At 57.1% G+C, this 23,115-nt stretch overlaps 7 protein-coding genes across 7 annotated transcripts; 2 read left to right on the top strand and 5 right to left on the bottom strand.

The window, feature by feature from the left end:
- Positions 1-1,631: 1,631 nt before the first annotated feature.
- Positions 1,632-3,131, bottom strand: CHGG_09849 (uncharacterized protein; the record flags this gene model as incomplete). Its single annotated transcript, XM_001227775.1, has 1 exon — positions 1,632-3,131. One exon carries the CDS (start codon positions 3,129-3,131, stop codon positions 1,632-1,634), a length of 1,500 nt encoding a protein of 499 aa, XP_001227776.1.
- Positions 3,132-4,019: 888 nt separating this feature from the next.
- On the top strand, positions 4,020-5,647 carry CHGG_09848 (uncharacterized protein; the record flags this gene model as incomplete). The annotated part of the gene is made up of 2 exons (XM_001227774.1): positions 4,020-4,051; positions 4,264-5,647. 2 exons carry the CDS (start codon positions 4,020-4,022, stop codon positions 5,645-5,647), a joined length of 1,416 nt encoding a protein of 471 aa, XP_001227775.1.
- A 1,875-nt stretch (positions 5,648-7,522) lies between these two features.
- On the bottom strand, positions 7,523-8,604 carry CHGG_09847 (uncharacterized protein; the record flags this gene model as incomplete). Its single annotated transcript, XM_001227773.1, has 2 exons — positions 7,523-8,065; positions 8,137-8,604. 2 exons carry the CDS (start codon positions 8,602-8,604, stop codon positions 7,523-7,525), a joined length of 1,011 nt encoding a protein of 336 aa, XP_001227774.1.
- Positions 8,605-11,946: 3,342 nt separating this feature from the next.
- Positions 11,947-13,472, bottom strand: CHGG_09846 (uncharacterized protein; the record flags this gene model as incomplete). Its single annotated transcript, XM_001227772.1, has 3 exons — positions 11,947-12,609; positions 12,690-12,919; positions 13,409-13,472. 3 exons carry the CDS (start codon positions 13,470-13,472, stop codon positions 11,947-11,949), a joined length of 957 nt encoding a protein of 318 aa, XP_001227773.1.
- A 1,148-nt stretch (positions 13,473-14,620) lies between these two features.
- CHGG_09845 (uncharacterized protein) lies at positions 14,621-16,659 on the top strand (the record flags this gene model as incomplete). Its single annotated transcript, XM_001227771.1, has 6 exons — positions 14,621-14,828; positions 14,900-15,122; positions 15,180-15,320; positions 15,380-15,788; positions 15,865-16,425; positions 16,501-16,659. 6 exons carry the CDS (start codon positions 14,621-14,623, stop codon positions 16,657-16,659), a joined length of 1,701 nt encoding a protein of 566 aa, XP_001227772.1.
- A 905-nt stretch (positions 16,660-17,564) lies between these two features.
- Positions 17,565-21,108, bottom strand: CHGG_09844 (uncharacterized protein; the record flags this gene model as incomplete). The annotated part of the gene is made up of 3 exons (XM_001227770.1): positions 17,565-20,715; positions 20,953-20,992; positions 21,075-21,108. The coding sequence occupies 3 exons, from the start codon at positions 21,106-21,108 to the stop codon at positions 17,565-17,567; spliced, it is 3,225 nt and encodes a 1,074-aa protein (XP_001227771.1).
- A 759-nt stretch (positions 21,109-21,867) lies between these two features.
- On the bottom strand, positions 21,868-22,519 carry CHGG_09843 (uncharacterized protein; the record flags this gene model as incomplete). The annotated part of the gene is made up of 2 exons (XM_001227769.1): positions 21,868-22,012; positions 22,068-22,519. The coding sequence occupies 2 exons, from the start codon at positions 22,517-22,519 to the stop codon at positions 21,868-21,870; spliced, it is 597 nt and encodes a 198-aa protein (XP_001227770.1).
- Between the last annotated feature and the right edge of the window lie 596 nt (positions 22,520-23,115).

The raw sequence follows: 23,115 nt of genomic DNA, 5'->3' as shown, positions 1-23,115 counted from the left end.
AATATGACCTACTCTCGGCATTCTTGATGGTCCTTTGGGTATCGTAAGCTAGCTTCGGGTTGGTTTGCACGTGGATGCAGCCGGTAATGTGAGGGGCGATTCTGAGGGAGAGGCCGATCATCTGCAGCCATGTTGGCGTCTTGTTAGGGGCTACAGTGGGAGATACGTACCATCAACTCGACTGCCAGTTCCTCAAATGTTGCGTCTGACTGCTGTCAGAACAGCCAGTGAGCGATGTTCAGCGACTCGGTGATAAACTTGTCGTGAAGCGGTTTTCCATCGTCGTCGACCCTTGTCAACTCGACAAATGCGATGGCCTATGGCGTCCACAGCCATTCGGTTTATAAGTCGTGTCCCTACCACTTTGAAGACAGTAACACTGACCTGATTTGACGTGCAGTTCACAAATGGGCCAAGCTTCGCGGCCACCAAAGAAGTCAGCTGTTGTGTGTCACACGAGCTGAACCCCTCTTGGCAACTTGCCCTCGGCATCAAGCATATCACAGTCCACGGTACTCAAAGTCCGCAGATGGTCAAGGAGGCTAGTGGCCATTTTGCAATTGGTTTTGTAGTTGCGCGCGTTTTAAGCTGCTGAATTCGGTAGGGAGTGAAAGGAGAGGGTGCTGGAGTTACTGGGGATATTGTGATTTTATAATTTTATTCTAGGCGCACTAAGAAGTTACTTCCTTCTTCAACTCTGATGAACAGAACATCACTCCTTAGTACCCCACACACATCAAGCACAACATCAGACGAGGCGAGTGATGACATGAATTATGTGAGTGCAGCGGGATTCGCCGGTTCTATTCGGGAATATCCCACTCTTGCACCCATGGCTATAGGGTGAGTTAAATGGGCGAGGCACCGCTTTGGCTCTCTTGCTCACGGAAACCCCGCCGAGGACAAGCCTGGTGGCAACATTGTTTGCTCTAGTTACTCTCAAACCATCATCGAACACAATGTATCAAGGGCACAGCCCGGCTTGTGACCAAAGATATCATAACAATGGGTTCGAGTGCGTATAAAGATGAATTTCAGATATCGGCTGTCCAAGATTGGGCTCCTTCTTATGTAGATTGTAATTGTAATGAGGGGAGGTCAACAGATTGATACTTTTCAAGCAAGCCCCAATTCTCCTCTACCGTTGGGATATCTAGGTATGAAAGAAACAAGGTCCTAATGCTCTGCTTTTACTTTAGTTCTACAACCCCGGAGAGCACTGGGCCACCCGGTGACCGCAAGTAGGCAGTTGAGTTAGAGCTGAGCAGAATCATATAATCATATTTAAGCTACACCCGTTTCTAATCTAGACTTGTGGTGAGGCTGGCTGTGAGGTTCCACTTCTCGGAGTCAGTTTTCTTGGTTTGCTTTTTGCACAAGAACCTGTGCTGGAAACACAACGACTTCATCATCGTCGTCTCCCTTGCGCACAACTAGAGGAAACAAAACGACCCTCACCACAGCCTCTTCACGTTCAAGATCCGCTGCTTCTTGCTCGCCGCCCGGTTGAGCCATCAATGCCGCATTGAATCTCACCGTTGCAGCCAAGTCCCCATTGGCATCATACTGGGGCAGCAGCGGAGGGAGCATCATGTAATCTGCTAGTTGCGTGCGCATAAGAATCGACAAATCTACTGCATCATTGATGACTTCTGCGAAGCTGCACCCCGGACCTGGTCCAGTAAGTTTGACGGAGGTGGTAGAATTTGCGACAAGGTGTCCAGAATTGACTCCGCAACAGCCAGGGCATCCTGATCCCGTTGCGTTTGGAACGGTGGTCTTTTGGAAAGCAAACCCAACGTAGTGGCTCGCCAGGCGTGAATGGTCGCCGGTGGTCCGATGTCCGACAGCTGCTTCTCCAGGGTTTTCAGTCTCAGGCGCTGCTCCCGATCCATCCCGAAGAGGTAGCGCGTAAAGATGTATTCCCATATCATGGTCATAACCATTGAGGCAAAGATGTCACGTCGCTTGACTCGGTCGTTGAGGTACGTGTCAACATCCGAGCCGTCGAGAACGGAGTTGTCTAGCCTATCGAGGATTCTCTCATCCTTGATCTCTGAAGAGAGACGACTGGCGCGCATGTCGGAAAATTTTGAAAAGCGTAAAACCCACTGATTGACACCCTTGAAGAGTTGTTGGCACCGCATGTCAAAGTAATCAACATCGTATACCCTAGTTTGACCATGCTGTGATTTGAGGACATCCAAGCTTGTTGGTACGCCATGAGTCGCATGAAGCAAATCGGGATCCTCTCTGTTCGGTGTGGCCGCCGAGGTGTCGGAGCTGGGCTTGCGCTGCTGAAGATCCTCAGATTTCAAGTTCGGAGACGGTAGTGGTGAGATCGGCCGAGGCGATTGGGTTTTCGAGTCAAAACTCATGTTCTCGAGGTTCATGATCGACCCCGGCCTCTGGGCGCTTTTCTTCGTAACAACTTCTTTCGCCATGGCCATAACACGGCGGTAGGCTTTGGAGTCGACGACAGCATTGTCGAACTGGAACTCCGTACCTTCGGCCACGGTATCCCCACCCCGGAAAATACTGTCGGCAGTGTTCTTAGAGCCCAGGACGGACTCGGCAATCTGGAGTTGAGGATTCGCATATCGCAAAGACTCAGCCTTGGTTGCTTGCTTGTCGAGAAGGCCCTTTCCGTTTCCGATACCCTCCAGAATTTCGTCAATGGAGTTCATGTGGAGGATCTGGACCAGGAAGGCCACGGCGGATTGCTGCCCCTGAAGAAGCGATAGGTAGTTCTTCATCTCGTCCTCATTCCACACGATGTGTGTCCTACTCCACCATTTCCTCGCGAGCGAGCGACGAGATTCCATCAGAGCTGCCTCATCGCATAGCTTGTCGAGGGAATCCTCAAAGCACGTCAGCACCACCAAGCATCCGATGAGCGTCGTATCGAGAGTTTCGATGACATCAGGCCGGTCGCGAATCGTGTGGTTCTGAAGTACGAGTGTTTGTAGCTGCGATAATCCTGCCTTGATCGCGCGGCACTGCGACGAAAGCGCTGTGATAGTGACGTGGGAATTTTGGAACTTGGTACGAAGGGTGTCGAGGAAATGGCCTGCCTGAACGCAGACTCCTGCGATGCCCGCAATGGACGCCGTCACGGAGAGGGGATCCATTGCGACAACACAGACCCTTGGTTTCGTATTATGAACCGCGAGAGTAGTCGACAACAAATGCCGTGGTCAGTTGCGCGTGGTAGGCATATTTTTAATGTACCTCCTCATTTGAGGCTGTGCTGCAGGTAAGGCTCATCGCAGCATATAACTGGCTGGTCGATGCATGCTCTCATTGAAGTCCGGCTCTTTTCATGGGGTTGTTGGGTGCGGGATACTGGTCGTCTCCATGTCCCAATTTCCCCGAGCCGCATGCCACCTCCAGCACAGGATAGGTACCGAGGTACGAATATTTACCTATCGAACAACTCACGCGGGGGACAAGCCAGTAACTTTTAATGAGGTTCTAAGACGCTGCGGGCCTGATTGTTGGCTGGCGGACCTGTACCAAATGACTGAAATGGGCGGCAGGCAACGAAGTCACAAGCCTGGCGTCGAAACTCGAACTTCCTCAACTGCAAAGTCTGTGTCACGATAAGATGCTCATGACGCCGTCTGGCTTGAAAATGCCAGACGCCAAAAGCTACTGGAGAAATGAAGCAATGACTCAAAGAGCCGGGAGAACTAGATCGTGTATCAAAAAAAAAAACCCCGCGAAAAGGAATCGATTAAACACCGGAACAGATGCGATGCGATCTTGCCATCGAATCTTGAGTGACAGCCCCGCTCTGAGGACGTATGGTTGCCTCCAGCGAGCCCCGCCAGCCACACTTCCCCCGCGGGCCAGCCACAGTGGAGGAGCTGCCACAGCTAAAATAATTCAGTACCAAGGCGCGCCCGAGCTTCCCGTCCTCGGCGAAGAGACGCACACCGGAACGCCAATTGCCGAACGAGATGGCGATGCCGCCCGCCCGGCAACTGAATTCCCTACAATGCGGCCGCCGATCCAACATGTCAGACTTTGGCAAGCCGGGTTCGATAATGTATGTTGGCAATGCAGCCATCGAGTGCTACGGCAGGCCGACCGACCGTTAAAGGGAGCGCGGTTATTCTCAAAATCCGCTCTACCCCGGGCCCCTGCCGCTGCAGCCCCCGCCGCCCTGTCGCGACACCGATTCAAAGCCGGCTACTTTCTCTCCAACACCCTCCTCGCTCGCTCCAATGGCACATCTGTCGCTTCTCCGGCCACCGACAGGCCAGTCCCCGCCGCCGATTCACAACCACCAGTCGTGACCACGGCCACAGCCTCAACCACAACCGATATCCCGACATCAGATGCGCCCCTCCTTCCGCATCGCCGACGACAAGCCGCAAGACGAAATGAACTCCAACAACAAACCAACCCTCCTACAAACTCCATGGCCACCTCCCTCCCCCCCGACGCCTCCTCCCGCCTAGCCGACACAGCCGCCCGCGCGCCCGCCGACTCAATCCGCCGCACGCTCTCCGCCCTCCTCTCGCTCTCCAAACCCCGCCTCACCGTCCTAGTCGTCCTCTCCGCCATGGTCCCCTACGCGCTCTACCCCGTCCCCGCCTTCCTAGCCTCCTCCTCCGCCACAGCCGCAGTCGACGCCATCCCGTCGCTCTCCCCCCTCACCCTCCTCTTCCTGACCACAGGCACGACCCTCTGCTCGGCGGCCGCCAACGCGCTCAACATGCTCTACGAGCCCGACACCGACGCCAAGATGACACGCACCCGCACCCGGCCCCTCGTCCGCCGCCTGCTGACCACCCGCGCCGCCGTGCTCTTCGCCGTCGGGTGCGGCGCCGCGGGCGTCGCCGCCCTCTACCTGGGCGTCAACCCCACGGTGGCCTTCCTGGGCGCGGTCAATATTGCGTTGTATGCTGGCGCGTACACGCCGCTCAAGCGTATCTCAGCGGTGAATACGTGGGTGGGTGCGGTGGTGGGGGGGATTCCCCCGCTCATGGGCTGGGCGGCCGCGGCGGGGGAGAGTGCCACGGCGGACGGGACCTGGCGGGAGTTGTTGTTTGCGGGGGATGGGTCGAGCTTGGGCGGGTGGTTGTTTGCGGGGCTGTTGTTCGCGTGGCAGTTCCCCCACTTCATGCCGCTGTCGTGGGGCATTCGGGAAGAGTACAAGGCGGCGGGCCTGCGCATGCTGTGCTGGGTCAACCCGGCGCGGAATGCCCGCGTCGCGCTGCGCTACAGCCTGGTGTTTGTTCCGCTGTGCCTGGGGCTATGTGCTGCCGGGGTTACCGAGTGGAGCTTCGCGGTGACGAGCCTGCCGGTGAACTTGTGGCTGGTCCGGGAGGCAGTCAAGTTCTGGCGCTATGAGGGCCACAAGGGGAGTGCGCGCAGCCTGTTCTGGGCCAGTGTCTGGCATCTGCCTGTCATCATGGTGCTGGCGCTCGCGCAGAAGAAGGGCATGTGGGCCCGTGTGTGGAGTAGTGTGACCGGGGCGCCGGAGGAGGAGGAGGAGGAGGAGGAGGATGACGATGATGATGAGTTTGACGACGACGACGGCGATGCCGAGTGGGTTCGGAAGGTTGGGACCGGGACCGGGTCCAGGTCCAGTCGTGTCGGGATTGTGGGTCCTGCCGCTGGCAATGCTCGGAGGTAACCCGGGGTTTTGGGTCTGTAACAACGAATGTATGTGTATACCTGTTGGCCGGTTTCCCGTTTTGGGTATGCCTATCCCGGGGTATGGGTGAGTCCTTTTCCGGTATGCAAGTCGGATTGCGTTGCCTAGCTGCAAGTCATTACTGTACGCTGCCGTCAGCACTGTATATGACTCGGTTCCAATTCCACTCAATGCCATGCCCTTTTGGAAAGTTGGTGTCTCGTCCAGAAAAACTGCCAACCCTGGTCACCAGCGGAGTCTCCTGGCACCAACAATGCCACCACCACACACATTCGGGTTACACAAGATCGCGATCCAACGTTGCAGCGGATTGATCCCTCAGATCCCGCGCCTTGGCATTGCAACTGCTGCCCCTGTCTTCCTCGATCAACTGGTGTATACTAAGGATTCGAGAACGATCGGGTTTCCGCGCAGTCCCATCTTCTCGCGATCGAGGAGCCTGGAGAGATGGGAGACATGATCGAATGCCGGAGCATGAGCCCCGTTACGGAGCGTATCTGTGCCTCGCCCATAGCCTTCGGTAAAAGTCCCCAACCACTTCCTTCACCCCCCATCTCCACGACACACACACGTGGAGCCGGTGAGACCAACATCTTTGGCCCCCAAAAGAACCGCCCCCAAGACAGCAACTCATACCGCCAAACCACGAGTTCCATCCCTAATTCATACCCGTGCCGCTGCACAAAGCCCGGGCAACGCCAACAGCTCAAACAACACACAAATTTCCCCCGCGCCGCCCGCCGCCGTGGAACCTTGTCCCCGAGACCTGCAAACCTCCTACCAACAAGCGAGTGAGCTGTGCCTGCGCCTCACATTCCAGCTTTACACCCCTCACACCCCCACCCAATCTTTCAACACAATGCCAATGCTGACTATGAGAAACACCAAGGCGGTCAGACAAATAATTACCAAGACAGTTATACGAAGATGAGTGTAATAACCAATACATTAGTTCTACCCCTTTTTGACCCCCCTATTCTCTATGGATATTCATGCACCTGTGTACACATGAGAGTAGTAGATACCAGATGCAAAGCCACCAAAAAACAACACAAGCCAAGGTAGAAAAGCAACAAAAAGCCACAGACAGAGGAGACGAAAACGGTAATCATAAGAATCATGGCCTAATATTCTGCGGCACAAACACGGCCGGTGCTGTTTCGACCCGGCCCTCTCTCACACCCCCCCACCCCCCACCCCACCTGCCACCATCGTCACCATCCAATCCAACGTAAACACCAAACCAAGGCCCATGCCGCGACACCAAGAGTGAGTCAGTGACAGAAGTGAGTGAGAGAAAACGAGAGCTAGAGAGAGACCCAAGGAAACCCATCACCCCAACGGATGATGATGATGATGCTGATGATGCTCCCATCACACCACCACCTACCCACCCACCCATCCAACGCAACGCCGTGCAGTGCCGCGCGCTCGCCCATGACCCGTCCACAACGCCAGTTTTGCCTGCCCCACTTGTTGTCGATGGACCGACTAGCACACTGCCCTTGTCCGGCCCCCTGACTGACCCAATGATTCTCGTAAAACGTGACATGAGAGAGAAAAAAAAATCCAGATGATGATGATGCGCCATTGAACCCCCCAAAGCCCATATTCCCAAACCCCCAAGAGCCCAAGACAAAAGAAACGGTTTGGTTGTTGTGTTGTGTGTGTGACGTGATTAAAGAGTGTAGCCGGATGAGAGGAGGGAAAAAATCCATGATGCCATGCCATGCCAGACCGCCATGCCATGCAACCCGACAGAGAGAGATCGAGAGATCAAGAGAGTAAACAAAGGAAAAAAAAGAGGGCAAGAAAAATAAAAAGGGGGGAATAGAGAGAAAAGAGAAAAGATTATTAGCTGCCCTGCCCCCGATTAATAATCGCATCGATCCCCATATCCCCCACGCTGGGCAGCCTCCCGCCATGCCCCATATACGGGCTCGTTCCCTGGCTACCGGACCCCGACGCCTGCTGGGGTGCGCCGCCATACCCGCCCGCGGTGCCCGTGCTCGACACGCTGTTGCTATACCCATGGCCGTGGTGCGCCTGTTGTTGGTGGTGCTGCTGGTGGTGGCCGTACCCGCCGTACCCCTGGTATCCCGCCGCGGCAGCCGCGGCCTGGGGGTGGTGCTGCTGGTGCGGGTGCATGGTGGCGAAGGCCCCGGAACCGCCCGACCCGGAACTGCCGCCGGGGGTGGAGTGGGCGCCTGTGGTGGAGCCGCCCGTTTCCGGGGAGCTGTAGGACTGGTCGGCGACGTCGACATCGTCGACGGGGGTGAGGCAGCCGAGACCGCCATCGTCGTCGTAGGCCGTTAGGGGCTGGCCGGATTCGAGGCGTTCGCGGCGAGCGTAGGCGCGGGCGTGGGATTGGATGTTTTTGAGGCCGTTGGACATGCACTGTGGGAGGGGTTGCGTGAGTATTATGCGATGGGTGTGTGGGGGTGGAGGGAGGGAGGGTGGTAGCGTACCTGCATCTCAACGACGTTCCACTTCTCGCCGCACCGCGAGGCAAGCGGTTGCCAGATCTCCTTGCGCATGCTCATGTATTCCTTGCACAGACGCTCCAGCTTCCGGTTGTCAAAGTCGTTTTGGCCGCGGCGCTCCATCAACCGCTCGTGCCTCTTCCGGCACGCGTTGCCCGTCTTGCCTTGGAAGGCCTCCCTCTGGATCTGGTTCCAGTTCTTGCCCATCGCCCGCAGCGCCAACAATGTTCGGTCGTCTTCCTGGTTCCACGCCCCGGACGATGCCCGGTGTTGTGTCGGCAAGGGTCCACCCACGGGCCCACCCATCGCGGGACCGGCTTGTGGCATCTGGAGAGGAGGAACTGCGCTGACCGCATACGGGTCGTAGCCCGGCATGGGCATGCCGCCGGCGCCGGCTGTGGAGAGATCGCCATAGAATCCGGACAGCTGCCGGGGGTTCTGGTAGTAAGACATTGTGGGTACGGTCGAAGCGAGGGATACTGGAATGTGTTGTTGGTATTGTTGATGGCTCGGCGTGCGTGTCAGGTCGGGCATGATACGAAGGTAGCCTCTTCAGCCGGTGCCCCTCTGTGTCGAGGGTGTCAAGCTGAGAGGGAGCAGGGGCGGACGGCGGTTCGTAGTTGGGGAGGTGCGGTTCTCGGGTGGGGATTTCCAAACGATTAGGTTCTACTCCGAAGCTATCTCGACGACTCGGCGTCAAGCAAGGCCCCGCTTGAAAGCTTGGGAGCAGGATGGAGATGCAATGTTTCGTGTCAAACGAAAGGGCTGGCCAGCAACCAGCAAAGCAAGGGTGAGAAAACGAAGGCGATACGAGAGTAAGGAAAACCTAGGAAAGAGAATCAAGAAAGAGGAAAAAGTAGGTCGCGAGGCGGCGGGTCGAAGAGTTCGAGGACTGAAGAATGGCTAAGGCCGGCCGGAGAGGAGAGGAGGGGCGGTCGACTTATAATATCCCCAGGCTACGGAGGAGACCCGGGCAGAAACAACAAGATGAGGTGAGTGGAGGGCCGTTTCTGCGGGTCCCCGATCTGCGTTGAGGGTCCGGTGAAGAGAGATGGACAGGACCGGGGTAGGAGATCTGAAACAAGGATAGAGCTGGAGAGAGAGCCTGCTTGATGAAACTAAGCATGTGTATCTGAACGACCGCGGGGGGCGACCAGCGGCCTCTGTTAGTGGCTGGCGAGTTTCGGGATGGCGTTTGTTTGAAGATGGGCGGCTACAAAGTTGGCCCTTTCTGGGTGGAAGTTGCCGGAGGGCGGTTAAGAGTTGATGGGCCATGGGGGGGTCTGGCGCCGGACAAGGGGGGGTATCAGTAGCGATGGGGCGGTTCTTCTTCCCAGGGTTCTGTTGCCGGCAAAAAAGAAGAGATCGAGGTCTGGCGGCAACAGACAGAGAGCAGTGCCGCTGGGCGAGTGACAGGAACAAGGGCACGCGAGCGAGACGAGCAGACATTCACGCTGGTAACCGTCATGCCAATACCGAGAATCCCAACGGGGTTCCAGTCTTTCGCTTAGGGAATGGTGCGGTACCGTGCCGCTACCTCGCCATGGCGCTGCGGTATGCAGGCGAAGCAGGTACCCAGAAGCAGGTACCGCGGATCTCAAATGCATGGCCCAATGCGGGAAGCCATGTTGTGGAGTACAGGAGCGGGAAGTGTCAAAAAATAGCACAGGGTACGCTCAGACAGCGGCTCGGAATGAATGTTAGCCGCCAGCCAGCCAGCCTTACGCGCAGAACCCCAATTTCGAGCCTCGTCTCCACGCAGCTTCATTTGCCGTTACTCAATGCTCGCGACGCAGTGGATACCGAGTCCGAGAATGAGTGAGGCTGCCTGTTAACTCTTCGATTGAGTTTTGGGAGTTAGATAAAACTCCACCGAAGGGAAGATCGGCAACGCAATGGCGGACCGGAAACAGCATAAAAGAAACATTAGGAACGAAGAAACACGAAGGCCAGGCGGCGGCCTTGGGCGGCCGGCGATCGAGATCTGACCCAATCTGCGACTGGCCGCCTTGCAGATGAGGCCAGCTACCGCCCTCAACGAGACCCCTGAGAACCCGACAGAACGGAAACCTCTCAGGGTGAGGGTATCGGCAAACACTTTGTTGACCTCAAACAGCCGAGATAGACACGAGCACTGGCGCGCGACAACCACGGAGGTGAGCGTCTCGCGAGACTTGGGCGGCTGGAAATTGCAAAGGGTTGCGACGTTGCAGCTCTCGGTATCAACGTCGCAATGGTAGAAAATAAACAGGCGCCGGGGCAGCCAAGTTCGGACCCGGCACGGGGGGAGAAAGCTTGGGTTGTCGTGAGGATGTGCCCTGGAGCCGCGGGAATGCTTTGGACGGAGGAGCAATCAGTCGCTGGCGGCAATGCGGAAGAGCACCGCGCTCAACGAACCGTTCAGAGCCACTCAGCTCTGCTTGCCAGATCCACCCAAGCGAAAAGGCAGCGCGAAAAACGGCCATCGGAAGATGAGATGAAACATGGCTTGTTGGTTCTCGCGACCTGAGGAAGCCGTCGGATTGGCTGTTCGGAGCAAGGGGAGAAAAAGAGCGTGAGATGTTGCAGTTGAAAAGCAGAGGCGCGCGTCAATTCTGTCGCTCGGGAAGCACCCGCTGTGGTGGGGGCCAGTTTCCGATTGGCCTTTCTCTATTGGCCGATCTGGGGGGTTCCTGCACGGTTGCAATGCGTTTCAACCCCCGCGATACACGAAGAGATTCACTAACAATGTTGTGTGGCAAAGCGCTGGAACATTGTTAGTACTTCGTAGCTCTTGCAATTTCCCGTTTATGATTGTTTGTGACGGCAGCGCTTGCCCATTTCTGGCCATCCCACTAACCAGACTTGATCGAGCGGCTCCAGATCTGGCAAGCCCCCACCTTCCAAGACAGCGACCTGCCATCGAAAAATGTGCCGCAAGCCCCGATTCGATCTTGCTTCCGTGGTTTTCCCGGCATTTCCAACGATGGAATGCGATGAGATGCTGCTCTCTGTACCGGGCATTGCGTCCCATCTCCAACCCCAATCGCTAGCAACATCTTGGGATGTCGACGGTGTTCCTCCCGGCTGAGAATGAGCAGGGTAGCTTGCGGTCCTCCGCAACAATCCAAGCATCGCATCCAGCGGCACAGACACACCAAAGAGACAAGCAGGACGAGTCAATGACTCGCACCCCCCCTTTTCCCTCGGTTTGGCAGTCAATAATTCCGTCATTTCATCTCGAACCTCGACTTTATCCACGCCTCACTCAGCCGCAACTTCACATCCGCAGCACATCGGGTACATCGGACGGCATGACAAAACAACTGCAGCCCCCATATTCAGTGGCCGTTTTGTTTCGAAACATTTCAGGCCTTGGTTTGGCCATCTCAGGCCATGGTTACATGGTAGGGCTAGCCTGTCGTGTGATCTGCCGAGTGCGTGGTGATCGCCGGCCAGCGTCGCTTTCGGAGGTCACGCTCCCAGGCCGGGCTGCTGAGGCCGTGGCCGGGGCTGGGGGCCGGGTCCGGACAGACAGGGCCAAGCGAGCCCCGACCGAGCCTGGTGATTGTGAACCCCGAACACACACAACCCGTCATGACATTGCGTCATAGTCGATCCCCTTTTTTGCGAGCGATGGGCCCCTGTCAGCTCTGCCTCGCTTGCCCGTCATCATCAGACATGTCTGCGCCACATCTGATCTGATAAGGGCGATAATATTAACGCTAAAGGCCCTGTTGGTTCGAGCCCTGCTTCAGCTCCATCCTCTTACGCTCTCGGCCCGGCAGTGCGCGATTTACTCGGTTCGGTTTTGTGTTAACTCGCAGTACGGCCCGGTGCTACGTGATCGAACCAACACACTCCCGCTTCCAATTCCGGCTTCCCGTCAAATGGGCAAAAGCTCCGGGCTGTGTGGCTTGGTTTCGAAACATTCTGGGTCATTCTACTCTTGAATTGCCGTGTCCTAAGATACGGGTGGCGTCCCTCTAGTTTTAGATGTCCCCCAGCACAGACAGACTCTGTGTGGTCGAGTGACCTGCGGCGAACACGGCCGCACTCTCCGGTCTGTGACCGACACACAGACTTCGCCGTGTCCTGATCTCCGGGCATCACCGCCGGGTTCTGCTCAAGACGAGCAGACAACGGCCAAAATAAACCTTCGTCTTGGTTGCACCCTCTCAAATATAAACGGCGGGGTAGTTCCGCTTGCGGCCGTTGCTCTCTCCCTGTCGACACCAAGCTTTGGCTCCCCGGCAGCTTCCGACCAACGATATGGGTCTTCACTAGGGCTGCATCATGGCCATGTTGGCCCTCAACGGTGGCCGGTCTCAGATCTTGCAGCTCGCCTATCTCGTTCGGCACGTCGGGACATAACACCGTTGGGACACATCTTGGAGGCGGAGTTATGACTGGATTGGGATTCGGAATTCGGCGAATGATGGTAGCTCTCACGATGAACTTCACACCTTTGCCGGACAGCTAGGTTGGTGTAACGATACAACACTTCCGCGCCTCCATGAGCCAAGTCCCGGGGAACTGGTCCCGCCTGTTGGACTCACTGATGTTGGTCGCCGCCGTAAAATCACGGATGCAGACGAGCCACTCTTGGGATTAGTCCGCTTGTGGGCGGATTTCGTGCCACCCCACACTGATCGCGCCAGATCTTCGAGGTGGCCGAGAGGCACACCGTGCAAGTGCTGGGGATGCTTCTGCTGCTGAGCCCCCACGGGCAAGATGCTTCCTCCACGGGCAGTATTGGGGGCCGAGATGGGATCTGGTCTCAGCTGAGCTTTATGTTTCGGGTTTTAATTAGCATGCGCGACCAACGCCAACAGCCTGTGCAGAGATGGCCAGTTAAGGATTCCTGCACAAGTTCACGGGTTCTAACATGGGCGAAATGACGAACAATGAGGCCGTGGAATCCATGTCGTCTAATAAGGAGGTTTACTATGTACAGAGAGCGGCGGGTTGAATCTCCGTGTCACTCCTCCCTCGGGACCGGGGATTGAGACGCTTCGCCGCCGAGCCCCCCAAGGCCAATCCCAACAAGGAAAGACACAGGAAGGAATCAAGCAACGAAGCCAACCAACAACAAGCTCAACAACCAAACCAGGCCAAACAGTCGTCCGCACAAGCCACGAAGCCACAAGCCAACGCCACCAACGGCTTCGCTCCCGGCAAGAAAGCTTGACCTCACGCTAGCGCACAACCGCCCCTCCTCCGCCCATGGAAAATACCAAAAGGCCCGATGTCAGCGACGCCAGGCCAACCGGCGAACCTCCGCCTCGCCCGCGGACAGGACGCGCGCCAATGAGCTTGCGCCGGGCCGAGTGCGAGGCCATATTCAGGCTAAATCGGCCACCGGCTAGGCTGGGGTGTTTGCTCGCGGGGGGGAGGAAGATGGCATGGATGCAACTGGGGAAACAAACCCCCAATCATCCGCTTGCCCTCTTCGGAGCTTAACTTGTGCGGGACGGCCGCTCGGCACCTGCGCATGCAGCGGGAGTTTTTTAGTTGGCGGTTTTTCGCCGGTGGCCTGGCTTGGCCATCGCTCGGCTGCTTGGCGGTGTGCTGGTGCCGTGCTGGGGTTGATATAATGCCATGGACTGAAGGTCAATGGAAGCTGAGGCGAGGGATGGACAAAAGGGAAACTAGACGAAAGGAACAACCATGGAAAGTTCTTTTTTTTTTCGTTCTCGGCGAATGGATGACGGGAATAGCACCGAGATATCAGGATGACCCGGCAAAATACACCGTTCAACTGTCGTTCCGCCGGCACAGGCTCCGGGGGCCGGGGGGTTGGTTCTTCGGCGATCAGCGGCCCAGTCCAGCCTGGCCAATGGCACCTCCTAGTATTCATCCGGGGAAACAGTGGAAACAAGCGAATGCAGGTCGGATCGGTTCGCGACTGGGGACGTCGTGGACAGGAAGATGGGTCTGGGGGATGCGGAGTACCCCTCCGCATTGGAGAATCTCTCTCCAACCTAGCAGCCCATTTCACTATCCGGGATCCCCAAGCTTGTCTGCACCACGCGCATCAAGAAGGGCCGGTAATATGTGGAGGTCCCCCGACCGGTTCTAGGCTCATATGCCTGGTTCCCGGGCAATTGGATGACGGGGACGGGAAGTGGGAACATGGCATGGCACGACTGGATGGGAATGGGAGGGTCTATTGGGTAGTATCGACTCCCACGGCCCTTCTGGGTCGGTGTTGCAACCCTTCCGTTCATCCAGGCGCGTGGTAGGAAGACAGGGGTGGGGGATCCCTCAAGAAGATTGCTTGTTTTCCCCTCCGCGTCTGCATAACTATCTTGCAGCTCCCGGATTCTTTTTCGCGGTTGCTGAGCTCGGTTTCCCTTCCCACCTTCAACCCGACCGACCGCCGTTCTTGGACCGCACACAACACCAACCCGGCATCACCACCCGGGCCGCTAACAGAGCCACGCGCGACACCGCCAGATTCTAACCACGGGAGAACACACCAGCAAACATGGGCGCCGGAGGTGACGCCGGCGGCGGCTTCTACGATGCCGCGCTGCACAAGCGTCAGGCCATGATGGGCAAGAGTGGCCCAGGGGCACTCTGGAAGAACTTCCGTGTCTTTCGCATTGCCGCCTTCGCTTGCATTGGTGGCGTGTTGTACGGTTACAACCAGGGCATGTTCTCGGGTGTCCTGGCCATGCCGGCCTTCGGAAGGCGTACGTTTTCTTCGTTCTTTGATCTGCGTGTGGGAGGGCGTGGGCGTTGCGCGGTGCTAACAAGGGGGCAGACATGGGCGACTACATCGAGAACCAGACCAAGAAGGGGTGGCTGACGGCTATTCTGGAACTCGGCGCCTGGCTCGGAACACTTCTCTCGGGTTTCATTGCTGAGGTGCTGTCGCGAAAGTACGGTGTGCTCGTGGCCTGCTCCGTGTTCATCATCGGTGTCATCGTTCAGGCTACCGCAGTTACTGTCGGACCCAATGCTATTCTAGCTGGGCGATTTGTCACGTAAGTATTCTGTTTGCCGGTATTTGGTTCTCTAATGCGGAGCTAACGGGGGCACAGTGGTATGGGTGTCGGAAGTCTTGCCATGATCATCCCTATCTACAACTCCGAGGTTGCGCCCCCCGAGGTGCGCGGAGCTCTGGTGGCAACGCAACAGCTGGCCATTTGCTTTGGCATCATGGTCAGCTTTTGGATTGACTAGTAAGTCTTCCCATCACTAGGTCCTTTTTTTCCCCAAGCCAGTCGCTGACCTAAGACAGCGGTACCAACCACATCGGCGGCACCGGAGACGGACAAACCGACGCAGCATGGCTTCTTCCGACTTGCTTGCAGCTCGCACCCGCCCTCCTCCTTCTCGTTGGCATGATCTTCATGCCCTTCTCCCCCCGTTGGCTGATCCACCACGGCCGCGAAGAGGAAGCGCGCAAGGTTCTCGCCGACCTCCGCGGCCTGGACGCTGATCACGAGCTCCTCGAGATCGAGTTCCTCGAGATCAAGGCCCAGTCGCTGTTCGAGAAGCGCTCCATCGCCGAGATGTTCCCCGAGCTCCGTGAGCAGACCGCCTGGAACACCTTCAAGCTGCAGTTTGTCTCCATCCGGAAGCTCTTCCAGACCAAGGCCATGTTTAAGCGCGTCATTGTCGCGTCTGTTACTATGTTCTTCCAGCAGGTTTGTTTACCCCCTTCCCCAAGGTCAAACCAGCCGTACCTCGCAAATTCGCAGTAACTAACAAACCGGACTCTAGTGGACGGGTATCAACGCTGTTCTGTACTACGCCCCCTTTATCTTCGAGCAGCTCGGCCTCGACCTCAACACCACCTCGCTCCTCGCCACCGGCGTCGTCGGCATTGTCATGTTCGTCGCCACCATCCCCTCCGTCCTCTGGATCGACCGCGTCGGCCGCAAACCCGTCCTGACCATCGGCGCCATCGGCATGGCCACCTGCCACATCATCATCGCAATCCTCGTCGCCAAAAACATCGACAACTGGGCCCATCAACAGGCGGCCGGCTGGGCGGCCGTGTGCATGGTGTGGCTGTTCGTGATCCACTTCGGATACTCGTGGGGTCCCTGTGCGTGGATCATCGTGGCCGAGATCTGGCCGCTCAGCACGCGCCCCTATGGTGTCGCCCTCGGCGCGTCTAGCAACTGGATGAACAACTTCATCGTCGGCCAGGTCACCCCGGACATGCTCAAGGGCATCCCCTACGGCACCTACATTATCTTTGGCCTGCTGACCTACCTGGGCGCCGCCTTCATCTGGTTCATCGTGCCTGAGACGAAGCGCCTGACGCTCGAGGAGATGGTAAGACCCCTCCCCCCTCCCACCCAACCGAACACCGGCAAAAACGAGTCGAACAAAGCTAATCCATCCCCACAGGACGTCGTCTTCGGCTCCGAGGGCACGGCGGCTGCCGATTTCGAGCGCATGGAGGAGATCAACAACGAGATCGGCCTCAACCAGATCCTGCGCGGCGACGCCGGCGTGACTGTCGTGTCGGGCTCGGACGCCGAGAAGACCAAGCTTGAGCAGGCCTAGAATGTCTGAAGGGAGCCGTGATTGATATACCCCGATATTCTCTGTTGTTTGGTTGGATCGCATTAGGTGGGGGTTGTTTCTTGGGGGTTGGTTTAGGCTAGTTGTTGTTGCTTAGCAATGTAACAAGGCTACATTTTGACGTGAGGATATCACCAATGCAATGATCAAATCTTGGCTTGTTAGGGCTGCGTGCAGTTCTTGCGTTCGAATTGTACAAATGACGAAGGGAGGAATTGTACCAAAATGATCAAGGTCGCAAAGGTTCACCCTCGTACGAAGGATAACGGAAGTATCTCTGCTGTACTCGCCAACGTGATGCCGAATTCGACGGTGGTCCACGGCACGCACGACCTTGGGCCACCCATTACCCGAAACGATCATCAACAGCCCGCCCACCACACGCAGCATGGATGGAGGTCAAGGCAACCGCAACAAACACCACTAAACCATCGCCAGCCCTCCACCCACAGTCAGTCGGCCAGTCAAGTCATGTTCATCATGCTCCCATTAACGCTATCAATACACTCACCCTTCTCCTCAAACAAGGAAACGAAACCAAGCGCAAATATACACACAAACAACAACAACAGCACGCCTATCCAGCCTTGCAGAATCCCAAACACCGCATTCCTAATCCCATGTACCAGACCATGATGTGTAAACAAAGTAAAAAAAAAAAAAGCCCGACCGGCAGTGGCCGGCCAGTCAAGCCAGTCTGCATGTGCCCGATCGATGCCCATGACTCCAACCACACACAGCCCCACCACCCCTTCTTTACGGGAGGGGACTCGACATGGTGTGTGTGGCATGCAAGCAAAACGCCCATCTCTTCTTTTCCCACCCGTCGTCTAGGAGTCAACCCCCCTGCACACACCAACTCTAACGGAACATCCACCCCCATCCCTCTACCTCCACACCATACTAGGACGCGGCTTCAACACACTCCCTCCACTCCCACTCCCACTGCCACCGCCACCCCCAGAATTCGGCAACACGCCCCCAGCACCAATGGTAATCCTCCTAGCCTTACCACCCACACCAGCAGCATCCGTCTCCGGGCCAGCACCAACACCAGCAGCAATACTCCTTAGCGCGGTAGGACTACCCCGCTCCCTCTCCGACCTGAGGCTCCCCCCCATATTCATGCGCCTGGCCTGGCCCGGCGTAAGATTGCGGCCCGGCCCACCAAGAAACGCGCTCCCATCCTGCGCGTGATGGCGCCCGGCGCCCGCGGGCGACGACCCCGCCGATGCCGACGCGGGCGGCGAGCAGGTGATGGGGATCGGCCTCGGGGGCGAACGGCGGGCGCCGCGCTCGGTACTACCTCGGCGGTGGCGGGAGATGCCGTTGGAGGCGCTGGCGCTGGCGTGGGCGGGGCCCGAGTAGCTGGCGGACGCGCGGCGGTGGGCGCCGTGGTGGGAGGGGATGCTGCCGCTGCCGCTGACGTTGCCGCCGGAGTTTGAGCCCACCGACGAGACGCGCTTGGCGCTGGAGACGGTCGTGCTGGGGAGGAGAGAGAGGCGCTCGCGGCGTTTGGCAGAGTGCAGGGCGGACCGGATCTTAAGCGGATCAAGGTCCGACTCGGAGCCTGAGCCGTATGAGATGCGCGGGAGGCGGGATGGGGAGGCGCGTCGTGGAGGTTCGTTTTCGTTGCCGTTCTCGGTCAGAGTGGAGAGCAAGTTGGTGGAAGGCTTGGGACTGCCGTTGTTTGCTGGTACCGGTGAAAGAGAGTTAGTAGCCCGGCTCACGGGCAAGGTACGTAACGGTGACGGGCGGTCTTCATTATCGGAAGAGCCGGTCAGGTTGAGGGAGAAGGTCGGCGGCACGGGCGAGCCATTAGCACTCCCGGTGCTTTGTTGAGGTGGTCGGCCCTTGGAGAGGAAGCCGGCTTGGAATCGGTTCGGCTTGGTGAAGGACAGCGATGATGCTTCAGGGGGGGTTGGGGTCGGGCTAGAGCTCTTTGGCGAGTCGATGTGATTGAGGTATGAAGGTACTGGAGGTCGGGTGGGAAGAGCCTTCTCAGGGGATGGCTCATCGGGCGACGCAAACTTCTGCGGAGTCTTCTCGAAGTCGGCCAAAGTCCCCTGCTCGCTCTCATCGTCGCGCCAACGGACGCTCGCCTTCTTTTTGGCTGGGGTGAATGCTACGCTCTTTCGTGCGCCAAGCTTGCGACGGCGAGGGGACGCCTTGACTGGCGAGGCGATAGCCTGCTGTTGCGCGGCCGAAAAGACAGGACCCGGGATAGGCTTAGAGTTTACATTGATGGACTTCTTCCTCTTGGGGGTGCCCCGCTTGGTCGGCGGGAAGAGCTCGACGGGCATCATGGAGCCATCGGGCTTGACGACGTGAGACGCGGCCGAGTAGCCAGTCTCGAGCAGGCGGCTAATCATGGTTTTGGCATGCGCAACCGCCTCCTCCTCGCTCATACTCAGAGTTTCCGACATGGAAGACAAGATGTCGAACTGGGCAGTCAGAAGTACTTGCAGAACAGCCGCATCACCGGCCTTGTCCTGCTCTAATATCTCCCTGTAGGCATCCCGCATGAACCCTGTCTTGAGCATCTCAACCTCCCTAGCCAGCGTATCCCGCTCCGAACCATCGACAACGCCATCGCCCGTCGGCAGCTGGGAGATGCTATGGTTCAGGGCAGTATCCAAGGCGCGCTCCCAGTTTGTCCGTTCTATCCTTTGGTGGATGTGGTGCCTGCTGCTTTCCAGTTCCATCAAGATGCCATGTGCCGTCTTCCGCATGGCAACTAAGTTGGACGGCATCGCTTGCTCATCTCCCCGGGCATCACACACCGAGTCAAAGGCAGCTATCCAAGCGGAGAGGAGGCTGATGCGTCTCTCCACAGCCTTCAGCTTCTTCATGAAGTTGATCTTCTCGAGGCGCTCCGGAGAAGCATGTTCATACGCAGCACGCAGACGGAGAATGCCCTCCCGAACAACGGCATCCCGTTTGTCCATCTGCTTTCGGAACTTGACAAAGAAGGTCTTCTCGGCATCCTTTTGCTGCGCCTTGAGTTCTTTGATGAGAGCCATCTGCTCGTCGATCTTGACCAGGAAATCCTTGACGTGCCGGTTGACGTTAAAAACGTTGCGGGTAACCTTGGTCTGAATATTCTTGGCCCGATTGGCGTAGCGTAGCGTGTTCTGAGTTTCGTCGAAATGCTCACTCGATGGGCTCACGCACACAATCATGACGGTCTTGCAGTTACCACCGAGCGAGAATTTGAGCAGGCGGGTGAGTTTGCTGTTGCGGTACGGCACGTGGTTCTTCTTTCGCGGATCGCAAAGCGCGTTGATGCAGCTTCCCAGGGCCAGCAACGACTTGTTGATGTTGGCACCCTCCAACAACCGCTCGCCCCGGTTCTTGGTGGCACTAGCCCGTTCGCTACCCGCGAGATCGATGATGCTCAGCGTGGCCATGGTGTGGGGCTCGTTGACGGCAGCATTCCGGTCCTTTTGGGCGACGTTGATCTGCAGCACAGCGTGGGACCGTGAAGAGACGGCGTTGGCTGCCGTCGGCGAAACAGTCCGGTATTCGTTTCCCTGCACAATCATGTCCATGACCTCCTGAACATCCTTCGGGTGGTGGCTGGTGAGTCCGGCAACGGTTACGGCCTGGTTCGAATCCTCCCGCAACATCAGGCCCTGCTTACTACCGCCCGGCACCAGCAAATCGCGGATCGTTTCGTTGTAGATTTCTAGGTAAGAGAGGGAAACCTCGGTTGTCTTCTCGCCACTCCTTTCCCCAATCTTCTCAAAGAGTTCCTGCATGGTGAGGAAAATGATACCAGGGTGCTGGGCAGTACCGGTGATGGTGTGGGTCTTGCCGCACCCTGTAGCGCCGTATGCGAATACAGTGGCATTGTAGCCGTCGAGGATGCTATCCAGCAGGCCCTTGGTGGTCCCTTCGTAAACGTCGCTCTGGCAAGCAGTTTGGTCGAAGATGCGGTCGAATGCAAAGACCTGGTCCTTGACTTTCTTGCCGGCGGCGGGCACGACGGATCGGGTAAACTTTTGAACTGGGCTGTCTTCGGGAGGGTCGAAAACTCTGTGTCGCGTCAGCTCGAGAGCAACCTGGACGGCTCGTCTTGTGCGGGTCCATACAAGCATCGGTCGTCCACCACCTTGATGACGGGCCTAAGGCCGCGCTGATGCAACTTGGGGGTGGGTGCTGCGGCCAGCGATCCGTCACCAAGGAAGAGGGTCGTATCGTCAGTTTTGACTCTGTTATGTGTCAGACCACGGCCTAATCCCCATATAGCACTGCGGTGGAAGGGCGCCTCACAGTTGGGCAGCCTCTCGGATGGTGAACGGTCGCACTCGAACTGTAGAGAAACAGAGGTGGTTAGTGATGCTGCCCCGGGGACATCTGAGACTACGAGTGTAATGTAATGTAAGTTTACATACCTGCGACGGTGATAGAGGAAGCATTAGGGTCCATCTTGGCCTTTGGATGTCAGCCGCCCTCTGCGAAAACACAAAAAGAAGCAAGCGATCGATTAATGAAGCAGAGCGCAGGGTCGACAGGGCGATAACTTTCTCCGCCGTGCCGGTCAACAATTGGATACTGGAGAAAATAGAGTAGAAAAAAAGGTGCCCCCCGCGGTCAAATGTTGGAATGAATGAAAGTGCTGTCGCGGCTTCGAGAAGGGCAAGCGAACGCGTGGGATTAAGGGAGCGAACTGAAGGAAATGACGTTGCTGGTTCAGGATGGCACTGAGTGGATGGGTCTCCTGCCTGCAATTTCTCGTCCTGCGATTGGCGCATGGATATTTACTATTTTGGCCAAACTCAGTTTCCGTAGCGACCAAAAAGTGGTCCCCTTGCGGTCTCGCTTGTTCCTGAAACCAGGTGGGGTTGCCCTGGTGAGTTTGCCGGCCGGCAGTAGCCTGGTGGGGCATCAGACAAGCTTTGTGAACACACAAGCCAAACCATGTCTCTGACTTTTAGGTTGGTTTCAATGGTTTGACAAAAACACCTCTTTCACATTGACTCCGGATTGACTTGTCCAAGTTTCTCTGTCTTTTCCGGAAACTACTGGGAAATGGTTCCGCCTCACAAACCTCAGGTTTGATTCTCATGACAGCCCGAAATAAACAAATTTGTTTATTTCATCATCTTGTTATCTTGACTTCATCAAGCACATGTTCCCAGGTTCCTGTCCTTCCGGCCCTTCTCGACCCTTCTCGACCCGTATGACTTAGCACAAACCCTCCTGCGAAAGCACCACTCCGTATCCGTCTATCCGGCTCTTGGAGACCAATTCGGCAATGGGAGCATTCAGGAAGACGTTGAGATGAGCAACAAAGGTTGCCGTTGACCCGCTCGCCGTGATGCTGACGTCCCTGGCCAACAATGTCAGTCAATTCACAGACACTTTCGAAGAAGCGATCCACATACCACTTGCGGTCAATATCGACATCCAAATTAGCCCCCGCCTGACTGGCATACGACAGGTCAGCCGGGCTGCTGGCGCCGGACCCGCCGCTCAGGGTGAACGGGGTCGACACCTTGGCCGTAGCGCCCGCGTCCAGCGCCAGCAGCACGTAGGCCTGGGTCCGGGTTTGGAGGAGGGCCTTCTTGCAGCTGCCGGGGAAGGACACGGTGACGGAGACGTCGCAACCGAGGTCGGAGTTGATGACGGGCACGTTCTGGCCCGCTTCCAAACCGAAGGAGTCGAAGGATGCCTCGGCCACGGTGTTGGAGACGCCTACCAGCGTGCTGTAGGTGCCGGGCGGGCAGCCGTCGCCCGAAGCGGTCATGGAGGTGATTTGTGCCGAAGCCTGCCGCCGCTCTAGGGCGAGGGGGCTGGCCAGGGCGACGGCTGGGAGAGAAAGGAGGGCGAGCTTCATTTTGATGAGGGGGGCTGGTGACTTGGGAGTAGTGACTTGATGGTTAGTCTAGATATCCAAGTTCAGCGTGAAAACCGCGTGAATGACGGTGCCTTTTATACATCTCTAGACGCATATTCTGAACACCAAACCCCTCATTCAGGTGATAGTCCGAGGTGTAGTGGCAGTCGATAGCGCCGAGCTAAGCCTCTTCCCCTACAAGTCCAATCCTTCTACCACAGCTGACTAGTTGATGGAAATCGATATCACTTCCTATTTCTGTTTTATCTTACCTCTTGTGTCGTCGACTTCCCTAGGGCGTTGCATTTCCTCGGATTTCGATCTAGACCGAGCTAGCCAAGACCGAACAGGCCAAGCGGATCTCAACCCATACCTACGGCCGCCCGCTTGTCAGCCTTGACTATGTCATACTAAGGCTAGGACCGATGCGCAAGTTACTAGGAAGCTGCACCCCAGTGGCGAAGGTCGGGTAATCCCTGCAACAGGGTGCTGAAAGGTCCCAGGACTCCGGGCCATGCAGATCGAGACCAACACGCCGGTAACGATATGCCATCGTGCCCGTCCAGTCCACCCCCCTTCTCCAGAGCCCCTCAGCC

This window comes from Chaetomium globosum, genomic scaffold (assembly GCF_000143365.1).
Source record: "Chaetomium globosum CBS 148.51 scaffold_7 genomic scaffold, whole genome shotgun sequence".
In the NCBI taxonomy this organism is placed as follows: Eukaryota; Fungi; Ascomycota; class Sordariomycetes; order Sordariales; family Chaetomiaceae; genus Chaetomium; species Chaetomium globosum.
This window is presented reverse-complemented; position numbering and strand designations above follow the sequence as displayed.